Raw genomic sequence first — 15,259 nt, 5'->3', positions numbered from 1 at the left:
TTTTTTTTTCTTCCAAACCCGTCTTCCACTTCAGTGATTCATCATCCCTCACAACCCATCTTTCTTGAGCCTGCCTATATGTTTGCTGAAACTACAACAACCACCCCCCACTCCATCCAACTGATCAGAAAATCCATCTTTCGCGAGAATGAATACACATCTTCTTCTGTCATGCACCATGTTCTTGGTCGTGATGATCAATATGACTCAATCGCAGGGCAAAAATGAATTGTACTCGAATTGCAGCAACCTGTTCAACTGCGGGAACATCCAAGATGTTGGCTTCCCTTTTTATGGTGGGAACCGATCCAGCAGCTGCGGCCACCCGGCCCTAAAACTTGCTTGTGAGGACAACGCTGCCAGTATCACGATATCCAGTGTCAAATACAAGGTTCTCAATTTCTCCAACAGCACCGAGGTCCTACAAATCGCCCGGGAAGATTTCTCCACCGGAATCTGCTCCCCTAAATTCACTGACACCACTCTCGACCCTGCGCTCTTCAGCATGGTCGACGGCTACATCAACTCCAGCTTCATCTACGGCTGTCCGAATGGTTCCAGCCAGTACTCGTGCACCATAAATGGTACTGCTAATAAAAATGTTTATGTGGTTCCCCTGGTTCCCGGGGCCATGGTGCCGGGAACTTGCTTTAGGAGCGTGGTTTTCCCCATCTCTCAGGCTGTATTGAACCTGTTGCGGGATAGCTCGAGCTTGAAGGAGATAGTGCAGCAAGGATTCGAGGTCAAATTAGAAGTGGATTCTGCGGGGTGTACACGGTGTGCTCAATCAAAAGGTGTCTGCGGTTATGACATCTCAAATAATTCAATGGCTTGTTATTGTCCGGATGGATCATTCGAATCACCAACATGTTCACCGCCTGCTGCCGGAGGGCCTCAAGGTATGCTTTTCTGCAATTTAATTTATAATTATTTGCTTTGCTTATTCAATCTAATTTAGACTTGTCTTCCACCATAATTTAAGTGGGTAAGTGGGCATCGTTAATTTCTTTGGAGATCGTAGGCTAACAAGAAAGTAAGGCCATGAAAAATCCCCCGGTTAGCTCACCAAATATCTGGCTGAACGTCACTTTCCACGGTGGCTAGAATGAAAATTGCACCAGTAGTCCTCCGAATAACGTCTCCTTTCAAATACGTGAAACATGACTATAGTTGTTGGTACTATGACTTTTCTGATAAACAAACCATATTGCACTCGGTCCAAATAAAAGCCATTGAATCATTCTTTGAATGAGGAACTTTAGGAGCTGTTATGACTTCTGGGGAGCATTATTTGCTCTTCTACATAATACCTTTACTTGTTTAAATGCTTCTCACACAAAATTCATGTAGATCGACATTTTGGTAATGCATCTAGGAGGTACTTTAAGGCGAGGCAGTCTTTGCACATTCTGTTCTATATTCTTCCTCTTCTGTAGAGGCACAATGAATTAGCTGTGTACCATGATTTCGCACTTTCTCGGAGCATGTTAATCTGCTGGCTGAGACAGGATTGAAAATTACTAGTTTCCTAATCGATGAGTCTGCTTAGGGCATCTTACCTGAGCGGACAATTTTCTATGGCACCAGCGCAAAAGGAACTTTTGGTGTTTTCAGTACCAGCTTTGGCCATTTACCTTCATATGGCCAAGTTGAAAATGCCAAGACTGATGTCATCATCAGTGAAATGTGAAATGGACCTTATCTTTCGTTGTGAAGATACTTGAATATCCTACCGGTGATCCAGTGTGATCTGGCGGTGGAAAAAAAGCAAGCTTAACTAATCAAACTTTCTGGAAGGCCGATGCTTCACAAAGTCCAAAGGGAGCTTTCGATGGACCGAATAGCACCAAGAACCAATAGCTTCAAAGCCTGCCCAGTCCCGTTCTGCTAAATTTCTCATGCGGAAGTCCTTCACTTTGAATGCTATTAATTAAGTCATTGTGGAGAAGCCATTGCTGGAATGTACTGGTTGGTTCTCAGCATATACCACAGCTAAGCAAGTCTTGTGGAACTCTCATTGTTGTGCAGAAAACAAAGGCACTTCAGATCATCGACCTCCTACCTTTATTTAGACTCTGAAGGTCTTGCATATGTTCAAGCACCAAAGTGCCACTTTGCGCGCATAAATTAACTAGTCAGTGCACAATCTAACTTTATCCACTAAAATTCCTTTTCAGCTTTCTGACCCTACGCAGTGGCAGGATATGTAGAGGAAGCATCATCTAGCCCCATCCCTTCAATAGCTTACTTGCTTATAACCAGTGTCAGGTTTGCATCAAGAGTTTCAACCCATCATTTGTTCCATGAATGACGCCAACCATAATGTTGCTTACTGTTAAAGTGAATCCCACGTCATGTTGCTAGTAAGCAAATTACTTGGACACCCTTGAGTTTTGGCCAAATTATCCCAACACCCCACCTACTCCGAAATACCAGCCAGATCCTGTCATTCAAAACTTCAATGAAACTGTTGATGTGCAAATGGCCTAGGTAGTCGTCATGTGGTGATTAGGTTGTGGCCACATCAGCCCTAACAAGCAAAATAGCTGAAGATCGCAAGGCAGCTCCTAAGAATCTAGATCACCGTGACCTTAGTGTCAATTTTACGTGTACTCACTTCTGCTTTAGCATGGGGCCATAGGTGAGAGCAAAAATCGATTTCAGTACAATTGCCATGATTACTTGACTCTGCCAAAGGGGCTTAGAGTGGTATAGCTATAGCCAGCAGAAATAAAGAATGTGCTGAAGTCGCATGCGCTTCTTTTAGGTTATGACCTTAGTGCGAATATACTAAGGCAGGGTGTTGATATATTCAGTCTGAAAAATGCAATGCTAGCCTTGCTAGGCCTCGGAGTTGTCAATGTTTTGCCGTGTAGGGGCCGATGCAGATAGCATGCTGACCATCTGAAATCTGTGGAGCCGTCGATGATCATTCTCGTATCTTTTCAAATCCCTGAATGGCCGACAATACTCATGGGCCCATCAGCGACTCTTTCTCTTGTTCTCTGCCAATTCATCTTTCGCAAATCAATGGCCTCGACAGCGTCCCTTGTGTTCCTGGTTTTAGCTCATACCCTGAATCCACCAACCCATCTAGTGTCGTATGCTATCTATCTGCTCTTCCAATGGTAGTTGTTGAGTTAGGTTATTTAGCACTTGCCAAAGATGATCTGTACCGTTCCTCAGGAGATCTTTCATTAGGGACTGTCAACTCCCTCGAATATACAATGAGCCACATATGTCCCACTGTCTCCCCCACAGATTTACTTTCCTGCCCGGCTGCCAAGGATCAGCCCTGAGCCTGACCCTTTCTCATTTGAAAAGCGCACCGTATGCTCCTTCCTCCTAGGATCAGATGATAAACTCCATATTAAAAGTTCCTAAAACTCTTTATGACGAATAGACTCAAGAGAAAAGTAGAGCCTCCTTTATTTGACTTTTGGTGTCGCCGGTTGCGATCATGTATTTATCCCCATATGTGTCGTCTAGAGACCGAAGCACAAGCTTTTCTAGGTTGGTGACCTATGCGCAACGCAAGGAAACTCCATTTGCATTCAACTCCCAACGTGTGAAAAAAGCTCAGGCCAGAGTCAGAGACGAAGACAATCCCAATTCCGGGCATTGGACGCTTTGGAAAATTGATGAACAAATCACCTCAATTAGACCGACTCAGGTTCACGCATTCTCACGTTTGACCGGCACCGCAATGTCCTTTTCCGACAGAAGCTTCTATTCGGTCAAGTTCTACCTCCTCTTCTTTGTCAAAACTCCCACCAATTTTATATTCGCGATCTATGACTATTCACGCATGAGAACCGTGTCATATCATCTTCCCCATCGCCTCCTTTCCACTTGCCCAACCCCAAACCTTATTTCTCTCTCCTTTCCTCTGCATCTTCACCGAAAAAGTTCCTCCAAAAGATGATGCATCCCCGTCGCCATCCCTTTTGGGATCTTTCCCTTTGCTTCCTGATCGCAACCACCCTGATCCTGATTCGAGCTCCGACGATGCACGCTGCAGACGATGTGAGCTACTTGAACTGCAACTCCACCATCCAATGCGGCATCCTGCAAAACGCAAGTTACCCCTTTTGGGGGTCGAACCGCCCCTCCTATTGTGGCCTGCCCAATTTTGAGCTGACTTGTCAGGACAACACGACTCCGCTGCTCAACATATCGAGCCAGATCTTTCGGGTCCTTCAGTTCAATGACTCCTTAAAGACTATGACTGTTGCCCGAAATGATTACTGGGCTACTATCTGCCCAGCCTCTCACACCAATACCACCCAGGCAATCACCAGCTCTTTCAGTTACACCTCGGACACTGTGGCCAGCAACCTGACTCTGTACTATGGCTGTGAGGCAAGCACAAGTCAGATAGTATCAACGATTATCAAAAGCCAGTTCAACTGCACCATCAATAACAACAACGACACCGGTTACTTCATAACAAAGAAAGTTAGCGATATCCCATACGCTGATCCCACGACCATTGCGACTTACTTCGGAGGATGCACTACGAGCGTGGTGCTGCCTGCATACCAGTCAGCTATTCAGGAGATAGAGTCGAACCCGACCAGCGCGACTGTAGAGTCAGCCATTGATGAGGGCTTCGGCCTGCAGTGGACGGTGGACAATCAATGCACCCTCTGCCTCGCCTCAGGCGGGCAGTGCGGACGGGATAATAGTTCTGGTGATTTCACGTGCTATTGCAAGGATAAGTCCTACTCTTCCACATGCTCAGGTATGTCAGTTATAATCCTAGACTTTACTTCAAACATTCCTATGATGATTTAGTCCTGACTGATGGATCCGGCTAGGATCGCATACTCCGGGTGGGCACAATCTGGACTTGATAAGTATAGCTGATCCCGATTTGAACCATGGCGAAGAACATGAAAATCATAGATAACATCTAATCGATTTCGCTATTTGATTAGGCTTAAGATATTAGGATGAACCAGTTCGTGTCAGTGATTAGGATGTCGTTCCTATGAAGTTGGGGATGGTCCATGTCTCCTAAAAATCCTTTGCTCTGTGCTCAACCCAACCAAGCTCTTCGAACAAATCATTGCCTAATACTCATTTTACTAGATTAATTCCAACGGTATCTGAAGAATCATCTGATGATCATGGAACTCCCAACCTCGCAGTTGGCGCTGCTAAACTCCTCTTCCTTCTCTTCTCTGTCCCTTGACGTCCACTTTTTTCAAGGCTTCAAGGGTCGCTCTTCGGCAGTCAAAGATGGCCTGCGGGCTACCGACCCATTGATATTAGGAATCATTCTATGTCGTTTTTTAGTGATACGGAAGGTCAACAAAGGCCAGCCATTAAAAAAAAAAATTAGTGAGACTTTTCTTTATAATTTTTTCACAAGTTGTGGAAGGGATATGCACTTGGAAAAACTAAAGAGCTGTCGTTTGAAAATTGCTGTGGGCTGGAGTGGAGATGCATCTATTCATTTCATTTTACACATTATACAAAACACTAAGAATTATGATGATAATAGTGATAATAATAAGAATAATAGGATCTTGTTAACAAATATTTAGGAAACACTATTTAGCTATACTTTGAAAGGAAATTTCAAATGCATTGATTTTGCATAGTACTAGAAATACAGTGCATGAAAAATGACAAATTTTTCCAATTGAGGGCTTAGCATACCCCACAATAATAAATATACTCATTTACAAATCCCAAATCCATGAGCTTAGGATAAGGGATGCCTTGGCTGATGTTGAAAGGTTAGCACTCAAGATGATGACATTTTACCCACTTCAATTAGGCTAGAAGTCTTCTTTTTATAATCTATGCATTGGTCAAGCCAAGTGCACCAAGTGCACCAAATTCTGTCAAGTAAGAAAGATCCATGTAGTGAAAGCCGAGCATTAGACGATAAAATTCAAGGACAAGCTTTAGTGGGTAATTGTTTTGGCTGTGCATGCACCTAATCTTTTGTTTGCTTGGTTTTCTTTATCTCTATTGGTGATGAAGTATTAGCTTGAGCCCGGGTTGATTATAATATGAGTCCTTTTAAATCATTCTACTGGTAATCTTATTAATCGTTATGGAGTTAGAATTTAACTCTTCTATAGACAAGTTTGTGGCCTTGGTCAGTCATGAGAACGAACTATTACATCCGTTAGGTGCTTGTGCCCCTTGCTCATATCTTAACAGTTGAATGGGTCGGTCCTAATGTTAAACTTGGCTGATTGCACACTGTTGAACGTTTCACGTTTATTTGTTAGAGAGCCTGCCAGTGTTATTGTGAGGTCAGTTGCCAGTTTGCCATGCTTTAGATACTCCTACATCCATTTTGGCGAAACCTAGGAATTGGGTTTGTTGGCTTATATAGCAGCAAACAGAGCTCAGACGTGGGTGTCTTGCCTTAACAATACAAGAGCGGAAGTATATCTTTTTCTAAGGGGCTGGGCAGCTTATATAGCCGCAAATAGAAAGAGGGTAAGAAAAGCACTCTTTGCAGGCTTAGACCTGGGTATTCTATCATACCAATACAAGAGTGGAAGTATGTCTTTCCCAAGGGGCCGGGCACCGTTCGGCCCAGGCCCATAACATTAGCACTAAGGCCAGTGGGCCTTAAGCCTCAATTTGCACTAACTTTTTAGGTGTCTCTGTCCTTCTTGAGTAGTTTGCAGAGACATTTCTCCTGCAAATCTACATCGTGTTCCGTAGGTTCGAAACCGTTCCATGTGCGGCCAATGGACAACAATGGACAAAGGCTTTGTTTACCATGTGCCGATCCTAGATAGAACAAAACACCAACAAGCAAGCATAGAAGTTTTCCTTCATTACATTCCACAGCGAAACTTTACCAGTCGTTTCTTCCATCTATGGAATGTCCAATTTCTGCGGTCCAACTGCTACGGTTTATTTTAATCTCTAACAAGCCATTAAACAAGCCATTGCTGTCCGATTCCATTTGCTTTCGGCCTCCATCATCTTCTCCCTACCCATTGACCCAAAATTTCTTATCCCTTCAGAATTGAAGTCACTGAAAATGACATCTTATGAATAATGTAACATTAAATTTCTCAATAATTCATTGAGAAAGAAGCCGACCCTACGTCGGACCAATTTGTCTCCACCGGACAGCCTCAAGCCTCCATTTCAGGAAAAAATATATATTTTTTCTTTTAAAAAGGGGTAGAAAAATTCAAAATGATAAATCCACGAGGCGAAAAGGAAAAAGGAGTCAACCAAAGACAGCTCCTCTCTCTTTAAACCCGGGTCAACGGTCAAACATGGAAAGAAGGAGGAGGGAAATTTTTTCTTTGCTCAAGGACACATTCCCGCCTGGACTTCATCATCATCATCATGCATTAGCTCTCCAGCTAACTGCTCTCTCTCTCTCTCTCCTCTCTCTCCATTCTCTCACACCTCCACTCTCTCCGCCGCCGCCCGCCAATGCGCCGCCACCTCCTCCCCCTTCTCGCGGCGGCGGGCACCCTCCTCTGCCTCCTCCTCCTCCTCCGCCCCCCCGGCGGCGTCGTCGTCGGCGTCTCCCTCCTCCGGCGACTCTCTCTCCAACTGCAGCCGCACCTTCAGCTGCGGCCCCCTCGTCAACGTCTCCTACCCCTTCACCGGCGGCGACCGCCCCGCCCACTGCGGCCCGCCGGAGTTCCGCCTCGGCTGCGTCGCCGGCTTCCCGCAGCTCACCGCCGGATCCCTCACTTACCGCGTCCTGGCGCTCGACCAGGTTCGCCGGTCGCTCACTCTGTCGAGAACCGATCTTTACAACAACACCTGCCTGCAGCAGTACGACAACACGACCCTCAACTCCACCATCTTCACCTTGGCTAGCGACGACCAAGACCTCACCTTGTTTTACGAGTGTTCGACGTTGATGACCGTCAAGCCCGAGAATCTGTTCGATTGCGAGGTCAGCGGGACCGCGACGAACAACTATTACTTGATCGGCGCCGTCCCCACTGACCCGATTCTTAACGTGAGCAAGTGTCATGTGAGCGTCACGGTCCCGATTCTGCAGTCCGCGGTGATAATGCTCACCGCGAACCGGTCGAGGCTCGGAGAGGCTCTGATGGAGGGTTTCGAGGTGAATTACACGAATCCGTACGAGGATCAGTGTGGGAAGTGTGTTGGGATTGGTGGGGAGTGTGGGTTTGACTCTGATCACGGGAAGCCCATTTGTATCTGTGGTGACCAAATTTGTTCCACTGCAGGTACTTCAATTGATCATTTTCTGTTTGTTCAATTGAATCAGATGATCGCAGCGTGTGTCCGCCATGATATTGCTGATCTGAACTCGGATCTTTTCTGGATCATGTGTGCTAGTTTCCCCCTTGCGCCTTGTTCTTTAGCAGCGGAATCACCCCATAAAGCAGATAACTCCCTCTGTATAGGTAGATGGAAAAAGGATAGTGGCATTCCAATCCAACCGAAGGGGAGGGGAAGTTACTTGAATAGACTAGTAGTCGCTCCATGGATAGTTTTTAGATGATTTCCAATATAGAAAAGAATAATCGTGTCTTGAACATGATTGTGCAAATGTGGATATTCATCACACATACAGGGATCTTCAATGGCTGAAAAATCTTTATGGTATAGTTTTGAAAAATCTTTGACTCTTCATAGATGCAGAACCTGTCTTTGTGGTCTTGTCTCCCAAATTGTCAAAATTCCCTTGCCCGCTTTGGCAATTTTTGTATTTAAAATACAAATCTGACGGATGAACTGGGATGCTCTTCTTTGTCACTGGTTTTTGTATAAAGTCTTTGTTGTGAATATCCTTATCCACTCCCTTGGACTGAGGTATAGTATGACCTGAGTGATCCTTTCATTAATTCAAAAAGGTGGGATTCAGAGGATGTATCTGCGTATTAAATTTCTGATCTTGGTATGGTCCAGTTGTTTTCATCTGTTGTTAAGAGAATTATGCGGCGATTGACATTCTCAATTTAATGCTGCAGGGAGCCAAGACAAAGTGTCACTTAAAGTAGGTAAGACATTTGCTCCTGTGTGACTGATCAAGTTGTCCTAGTGTTACCAGCAAACCAATGATCGAGGTATTTCCTTAATCTCTTGCAGGCCTTTTTCTGGCAGGAGCTGCCATTGCGGGACTCCTGTTGGGATTCTGGATATTCTCCTATATACAGAAGAGGAAAGGAAAGAGAGCCGCTGCTGCAGAAGCTCAAAGCAAGAGCATTACCCCACCTCCTTCAAGCAAAGGGCTTCCCATTTCATCAACTAATTTCTCTAGAACCACTCCCTCTTATCCAACTTCCAAATCCGACCTTGACAGGGGAAGCACCTATTTCGGAGTTCAGGTCTTCAACTACACTGAGCTTGAAGAGGCAACTCAAAATTTTGATCCTTCCAGAGAACTTGGAGAGGGTGGCTTTGGAACTGTTTATTATGGTAAGTTGACCCTCATTAGCTTTTCCTTATCGACCATCAAAGTGACAAGGGATGGAGAAGTAAAATGTAGTCTTCTAGGATATGCAATGTGCTGGGCCAATCTTTGCAAAAAGTATGCATAATTCTTCTCCTTCCCCTCATCTATGTGTTCATATATAGTTTCACTACCTTTATGAATTTTGATTGGCTTGATTAATTAGAATAGGATGAGATCATCAATTTCTTTTCTTGAAGGTCATCTCTTGTGCCATGTTATTTATGTGTTTGGCCATTGCTTTGATAGGTCGGCTCCAGGATGGACGTGAAGTCGCAGTTAAACGCCTGTTTGAAAACAACTTGAAAAGAGTCGAGCAGTTCATGAATGAAGTTGAAATCCTGACTCGCCTGCGGCACCCGAACCTTGTGACGCTCTTTGGATGCACCTCCAGACGAAGCCGAGAGCTCCTCTTGGTCTATGAATACATTCCAAATGGCACTATGGCTGATCATCTTTTTGGAAAAAGCTCTAGCACGGGCCCAATTCCCTGGCGCATCCGGTTGAATATGGCCATAGAAAGTGCAGATGCTCTCGCTTACCTGCATAAGTCAGATGTCATACACCGCGATGTGAAGACAAACAATATCCTTCTAGACCACAGTTTCCGAGTCAAAGTGGCAGATTTTGGTCTGTCGCGATTGTTCCCTACTGATGTCACCCATGTGTCAACTGCCCCTCAGGGAACTCCAGGCTATGTGGATCCCGAGTACTATCAATGCTACCAGCTCACAGATAAGAGCGATGTGTATAGCTTTGGTGTAGTTCTTTGCGAGCTTATCTCATCAAAACCGGCAGTTGACACAAACAGGCACCGCCACGACATAAACTTGGCAAGTATGGCCGTCAACAAGATCCAAAACCATTCATTGCATGAATTGGTCGATCCTGCTCTCGGGTACGACACAGACTACTCTGTTAAGAGGATGACTACGCTAGTCGCTGAGCTGGCCTTCCGATGCTTGCAGCAGGAGAGAGACATGAGGCCTACTATGGAAGAGGTGGCGAAGGCTTTGAAGGAGATTGAGCAAGAGGAGATCACTCTGCAGAATGCAGAGGTGGTAGATATTCGGTCCGACGACACTGGGCTCCTAAAAAACTTCACTCCGCCTTTTTCGCCAGAATCTGTGGTGACTGATAAATGGGTCAGCGACTCAGCAATTCCTAATTCCTTCTAGTTCAAGCCTCTGAGATACCTTTTGCTGTACAATTAGCTGAGTTCTGCTGTAGTCATATGGAAATTAAACTGCACTCATGATCCAGATGTACGTGGGTCTCCATGATCCTTCTTCTGTTTTTTTGAATATGATAATTTGGTCCTCCTTGATGATCTAGCTTAGTGAGACGCACAGGATTCAGCTGCTACGGGCTGTGTACATACTAAGTGGAGATATCAAAAGATTATTTATAGATGAATTTTGATGTTTTATTTCCATTTTTCACGTGTGTATCTAGTACTTCTCGTGGATTTATTGTCTCGAACTTGCAATGTTGGACTCAGATCCTTTCCTGCTTCTTTTATCTTCTTCATGATATTGGGTACCATGAACAACTTTGGAGCTTCCCAGGTGCTGCAGATCGCAAATATAAATGTGGATGCAGCTGATGCAATATCTAAATCTAAATGCTGCAGTTGCTTTTGTCAATGCTGAACTCCATTGCAGCTTCCTTGCTCCACGGTCCTAGTCTTGTCTTTCTTAAACTCTCCTGCTTCTGCCAGAGTGCACTTATGTAATTAAAATCCATCAAACATATAGCACTTTCTGAAATTTCCCTTATAAGTCCATCATTCTTTATATTCGGCAATTTGACCCGCTCATGTCTTCCAATGTTACACAGAGATAAAAAGAGAACACCCCATTCGTTTGTTTCACTGAATGATTCAGAAAATACTTTTCTTAAACTAAATATTTATATCACTTAAAATAATTAATCAAATCATTTATAAAAATCCAAATTAGATTAGACTAGACTGTCGGAGCTGCTGGAAAGGATGCTTCGTTCGCCTGCTGATTCTAGGTCGACTAATCAGAGGGGAAGATTTGACGCTACTCGTATTATGATGTTATGAAAAATATTTTTTCCATTTCGAAAAGGAATGGAATAAGGAGGGGAATAAAGGAAAAAGTGTGCGGGCATTACTGGCAGCTAAGACATGGGAGTGACGTCGAAGCTGCAAAGCGGATCCCGACCATTCTTTCGATTTCGCACATCCAGATTAGGCTTCCAACCGACATTTCATTGTCTCAGAGCCTCAGTACGTGTGCCAATAAAACCTCAACAAGACCAAATTTTTTCTCCTTTTTTTTTTTTTCTTTTTTTTTCGGGAGATGAAGATCGAAAAAGAAAAAGAAGAAGAAAAAGAAGAAACAGCGAGAAATCACGACGGCATGTAATCGCGGATCCCGTATCGCAAGCTCGCGTCGGCTCTTGCCGCGGAGGAGGAGGAGGAGGAGGAGGAGCTTCGGCTTCGGCCGACGATTTCAATTCCGTGTCTCCTCGACTCATCTTCGCTGTCCTTTATATAGGGCTAGGGCTGTCCACCAGACCTTTCGTGTACAGCCGCTTTCGTGTAGATCGGACGGCTCAGGCGCTACATCCATTTTTTCAGAAGGGAAATATGTTGGCGCTGCCTTCCTTGCGATTCCAGTCCATCTACACCGTCGGATCTAATGAATTTTATTTATGTGCTAAAAGTAAGGCGAGTACGCAAGAATTTCGCTACGGCCTCACTTTCGGATATATCCCCCTCAAAACTTGGATCCTTAGTCTTGATTTCGGTTGAGAATTCGTGTTAACTTGGGATGATTGTATTTTTAAGACGATGTCCTTATATCTCTTTGGTCAAAACAAACGGAGTCACTCTATGTCGATATACATTATTGTAATCTATATCTAATATATCATTCAATTGATTCTAGACAAACAAAAAAAAAATTCAGCTCATTATTCACGAATTATATAGCTTTCTCTTCTTTTTTTTCTTCTTTTTTTGTCTAAACATATCATGTCCAGTGCTATTGGCCCCAGCTTTGATATTCTTAGCGTGTTAAGAAACTACTTAGTTAGGATTTGAGCTAGTTTAATAATTGGGAAAATTATCAAAAACAGTCCTAAACTTATTTATATTTTTCCAATTCAGTTTTAAATATTTTGCAAAATTAATTTGTTTTGCCTTATAAGCTTCATTTAGAAAGAATATTCATTCACAAATTTATGTCTAGGAATAAACTAATCATATGTTTCTCTTTTGACATTTAGATCTCAAAAAATCATTTTAAGTTTAAAATAAAGGGAAAATTTCAAATACGAACTTGAATTATCCTTATTTTCTCAAGTAAGAGAAGTTGACATTATTTTAAATAAGGGCTCGAAAAGCTTTCATTTCTTAAATAAGGATATGAAGTGAACTTTGTTTTAAAGAAGAACCTAAAGTGGTCATGTCAATCTTTATGAAGGGCATAAACTCTTTATCTTTTAAATTTTTTCATCTTTTGTTTTTTGTTTTTTTTGTTTTAATTTTTTTCCAAAAAAACCAAAAATAAAATAAAAAAGAAACACAAGCGGGAGGTATCCCTCTAGCCTGTAATTTTTAAAAAAAAAAAAATCTTTTTTTTTTATTTTATTTTTAATCTAATTTAATTAAAATTAGAATTTAAATTGTGTTTTGACAAAAATACCCCTTACAAGATGGTGGAAGAGTAACATTGCTAGGAAACATTTTTGTGTGAGTTCTATGAGAGATGACACTAATCTTCCAAATTCCAGGTGTAATTACAAATAGCCTTCAAAGAGCGTTTGATCTACTAAGTTGAAATTATCATATCATTCTTGCTAATTGCTGTAATTCTCCAAGCAAAACTTGCCAAACCGTTCTCTCAACTTTCATGTAACTCCATGAGAAACATATTCAAACTAAAGAAAGGTATGACAATTACCTCAAGAAGTTCTGTTGTGTATTACCACTTTACGATGTGTTATTGCTTTCCTTTATATTCTCTAGTATGCTCTCCTCCTTGTGGCTCCGATTGGAATTCAATGTTGTCATTTCCCAATGTTGTGATGATGATTGTGTTGGAGAATACGAGATGGGCTTTGGCGGCATTTGCAGTGAGTGATTCAAAGCTTCCTTCCAACATTTCTATCACCTTCACAATTGGAAATCGATCAGATGGATTGGTTTGAATGCACCATAAACTCACAATAATCATCTTCCTCGCAAGCACTTCCTCTAAGTTCCTATAAATCCATTCTGGAAAATACATTTAACTGCTATTTGAAACTTTGATGTCAAAATTTCTAATGCCCACCATCTGAAGAACCAACATTCCATAACTATAAACATTTGACTTGTGAGAGACTCTCCCTAAGTTTCAACAAACAACTTCTGGTGCAATAAATCAAATCGTTCCTCTCATGTTGAGAATTGATATAGCACTCTCTTGCCTAGGACAAAGTTTAGCAAGGCTGAAATCAGAATCTTAGGAATAAATTCTCGATCAAGCAAGATGTTCTAAGGTTTTATATCGAAATGCAAGATTTTGGTATTGCAGCCTCGGTGTAGATAATCTAGCCCACGAGCAATGCCAATTGCGATTTGATATATTATCTTCCATTCCAAGGAACTACTCATATTTAAAACTTTTCCATAATACATGAATTTATCCAACGAACCATCAGACATGTACTCAAAAACTAGAGTTCTTTTCTTCCCCTCGTAACAAAAACCTAAGAGAGTGATTACATTAACGTGAGAAGTTCTACTGATGCTCACGACTTCATTGATAAATTCTTCTGGGCTACTTTTTGTCTCTATCAAAATTTTCACGGCCACAAGACCAATATCTCTAATTTCCCCTTTATACACTGCACTGAAACCTCCTTGGCCAAGTTTATGTGAAAATGAGTTTGTCATTTTTTTTTTCAGATCAATATATTGGTATATTTTTGGAACAAGAGATCCATGGATTCCCATCAATTTCTTAATATTAGGATCTTTCTTGCTCTTGCAGAGTGGAACCTTCCATGAGAAGATTCTTGTTTTAATCTTGAGGATGAAAATGATGACAGTGGCAGATATTGAAGCACCAATAATGGCAATCACAGATATTAATGCACCAATAATAGCAAGAACTCCAGCTGTCCTTTTCGATCATTAAAAAATAAAATATATTAGCGATTTATCGAAGCCAAAGATACAAATTCAGTGATATCAACGAGATGGTTCACATGGGGACAATATGAATCGCCTGCTGGACCCTGGAAAATGAAAATCCATTATTTCCAGGGTTGATTACAGATACAAGAATTCGATGTAAATTGTGTCTATGAAATTTTGTTGAAACTCTTGTAGATTCATTAGTAAAAAACTTAAATATCTTCTTTACTGTAACATATGGTCCCTCTAAAGACAAGGGTCTTAGGCCCAAGAGACCGTGCAAGCTGCATTTGTGAAGCTCAACAAACTAACTTCCTTCAGCCTCTTTATAATGGTTGCAGCTGGTTTAATAGGGAAATGAAAATTAGAGAAAAGAGAAAAGAATAATTGGGAAACAGAAAGGAAAAGCAAACTGCGCCAGACGTTCATGCTTGTCAAGGACATCTTAAGGTGATTGATTATCGTTAATTAGGAGCACCCAATAAGAATCCAAAGCATAAGCATTAGCTCATCTAAGTGAATAAATTTTCTTGACCAAACTATACTTTTGGATCAGTTCAAATTTTAGGTTGCTAGTTGAGCTTTAAAATCATGTTGTCGGAAATTTTTGGGTGTCTTGAAACCATAGGATTTACAATAGTCAATTTGAGCTTACGGTTAGGTCGGGT

At 42.2% G+C, this 15,259-nt stretch overlaps 1 protein-coding gene across 2 annotated transcripts; it reads left to right on the top strand.

Annotated features, from left to right (window-relative positions):
• LOC104451921 (LEAF RUST 10 DISEASE-RESISTANCE LOCUS RECEPTOR-LIKE PROTEIN KINASE-like 1.4) lies at window positions 1-10,933 on the top strand. 2 transcript variants are annotated; one of them, XM_039314754.1, is made up of 4 exons: window positions 1-899; window positions 8,952-8,981; window positions 9,070-9,399; window positions 9,683-10,933. In XM_039314754.1, the coding sequence occupies exons 1-4, from the start codon at window positions 149-151 to the stop codon at window positions 10,609-10,611; spliced, it is 2,040 nt and encodes a 679-aa protein (XP_039170688.1). In that variant the 5' UTR covers window positions 1-148; the 3' UTR covers window positions 10,612-10,933. The 2 variants fall into 2 exon arrangements, with proteins under 2 accessions (XP_039170688.1, XP_039170687.1); XM_039314753.1 differs by lacking the exon at window positions 1-899 and adding an exon at window positions 1,497-4,744.
• Window positions 10,934-15,259: the final 4,326 nt, after the last annotated feature.

The sequence above is a fragment of the Eucalyptus grandis genome, chromosome 6 (genome assembly GCF_016545825.1).
Source record: "Eucalyptus grandis isolate ANBG69807.140 chromosome 6, ASM1654582v1, whole genome shotgun sequence".
Taxonomy (NCBI): domain Eukaryota; kingdom Viridiplantae; phylum Streptophyta; class Magnoliopsida; order Myrtales; family Myrtaceae; genus Eucalyptus; species Eucalyptus grandis.
The sequence above is the reverse complement of the archived record's forward strand: the minus strand, read 5'-3'. Positions and strand labels throughout refer to the sequence as shown.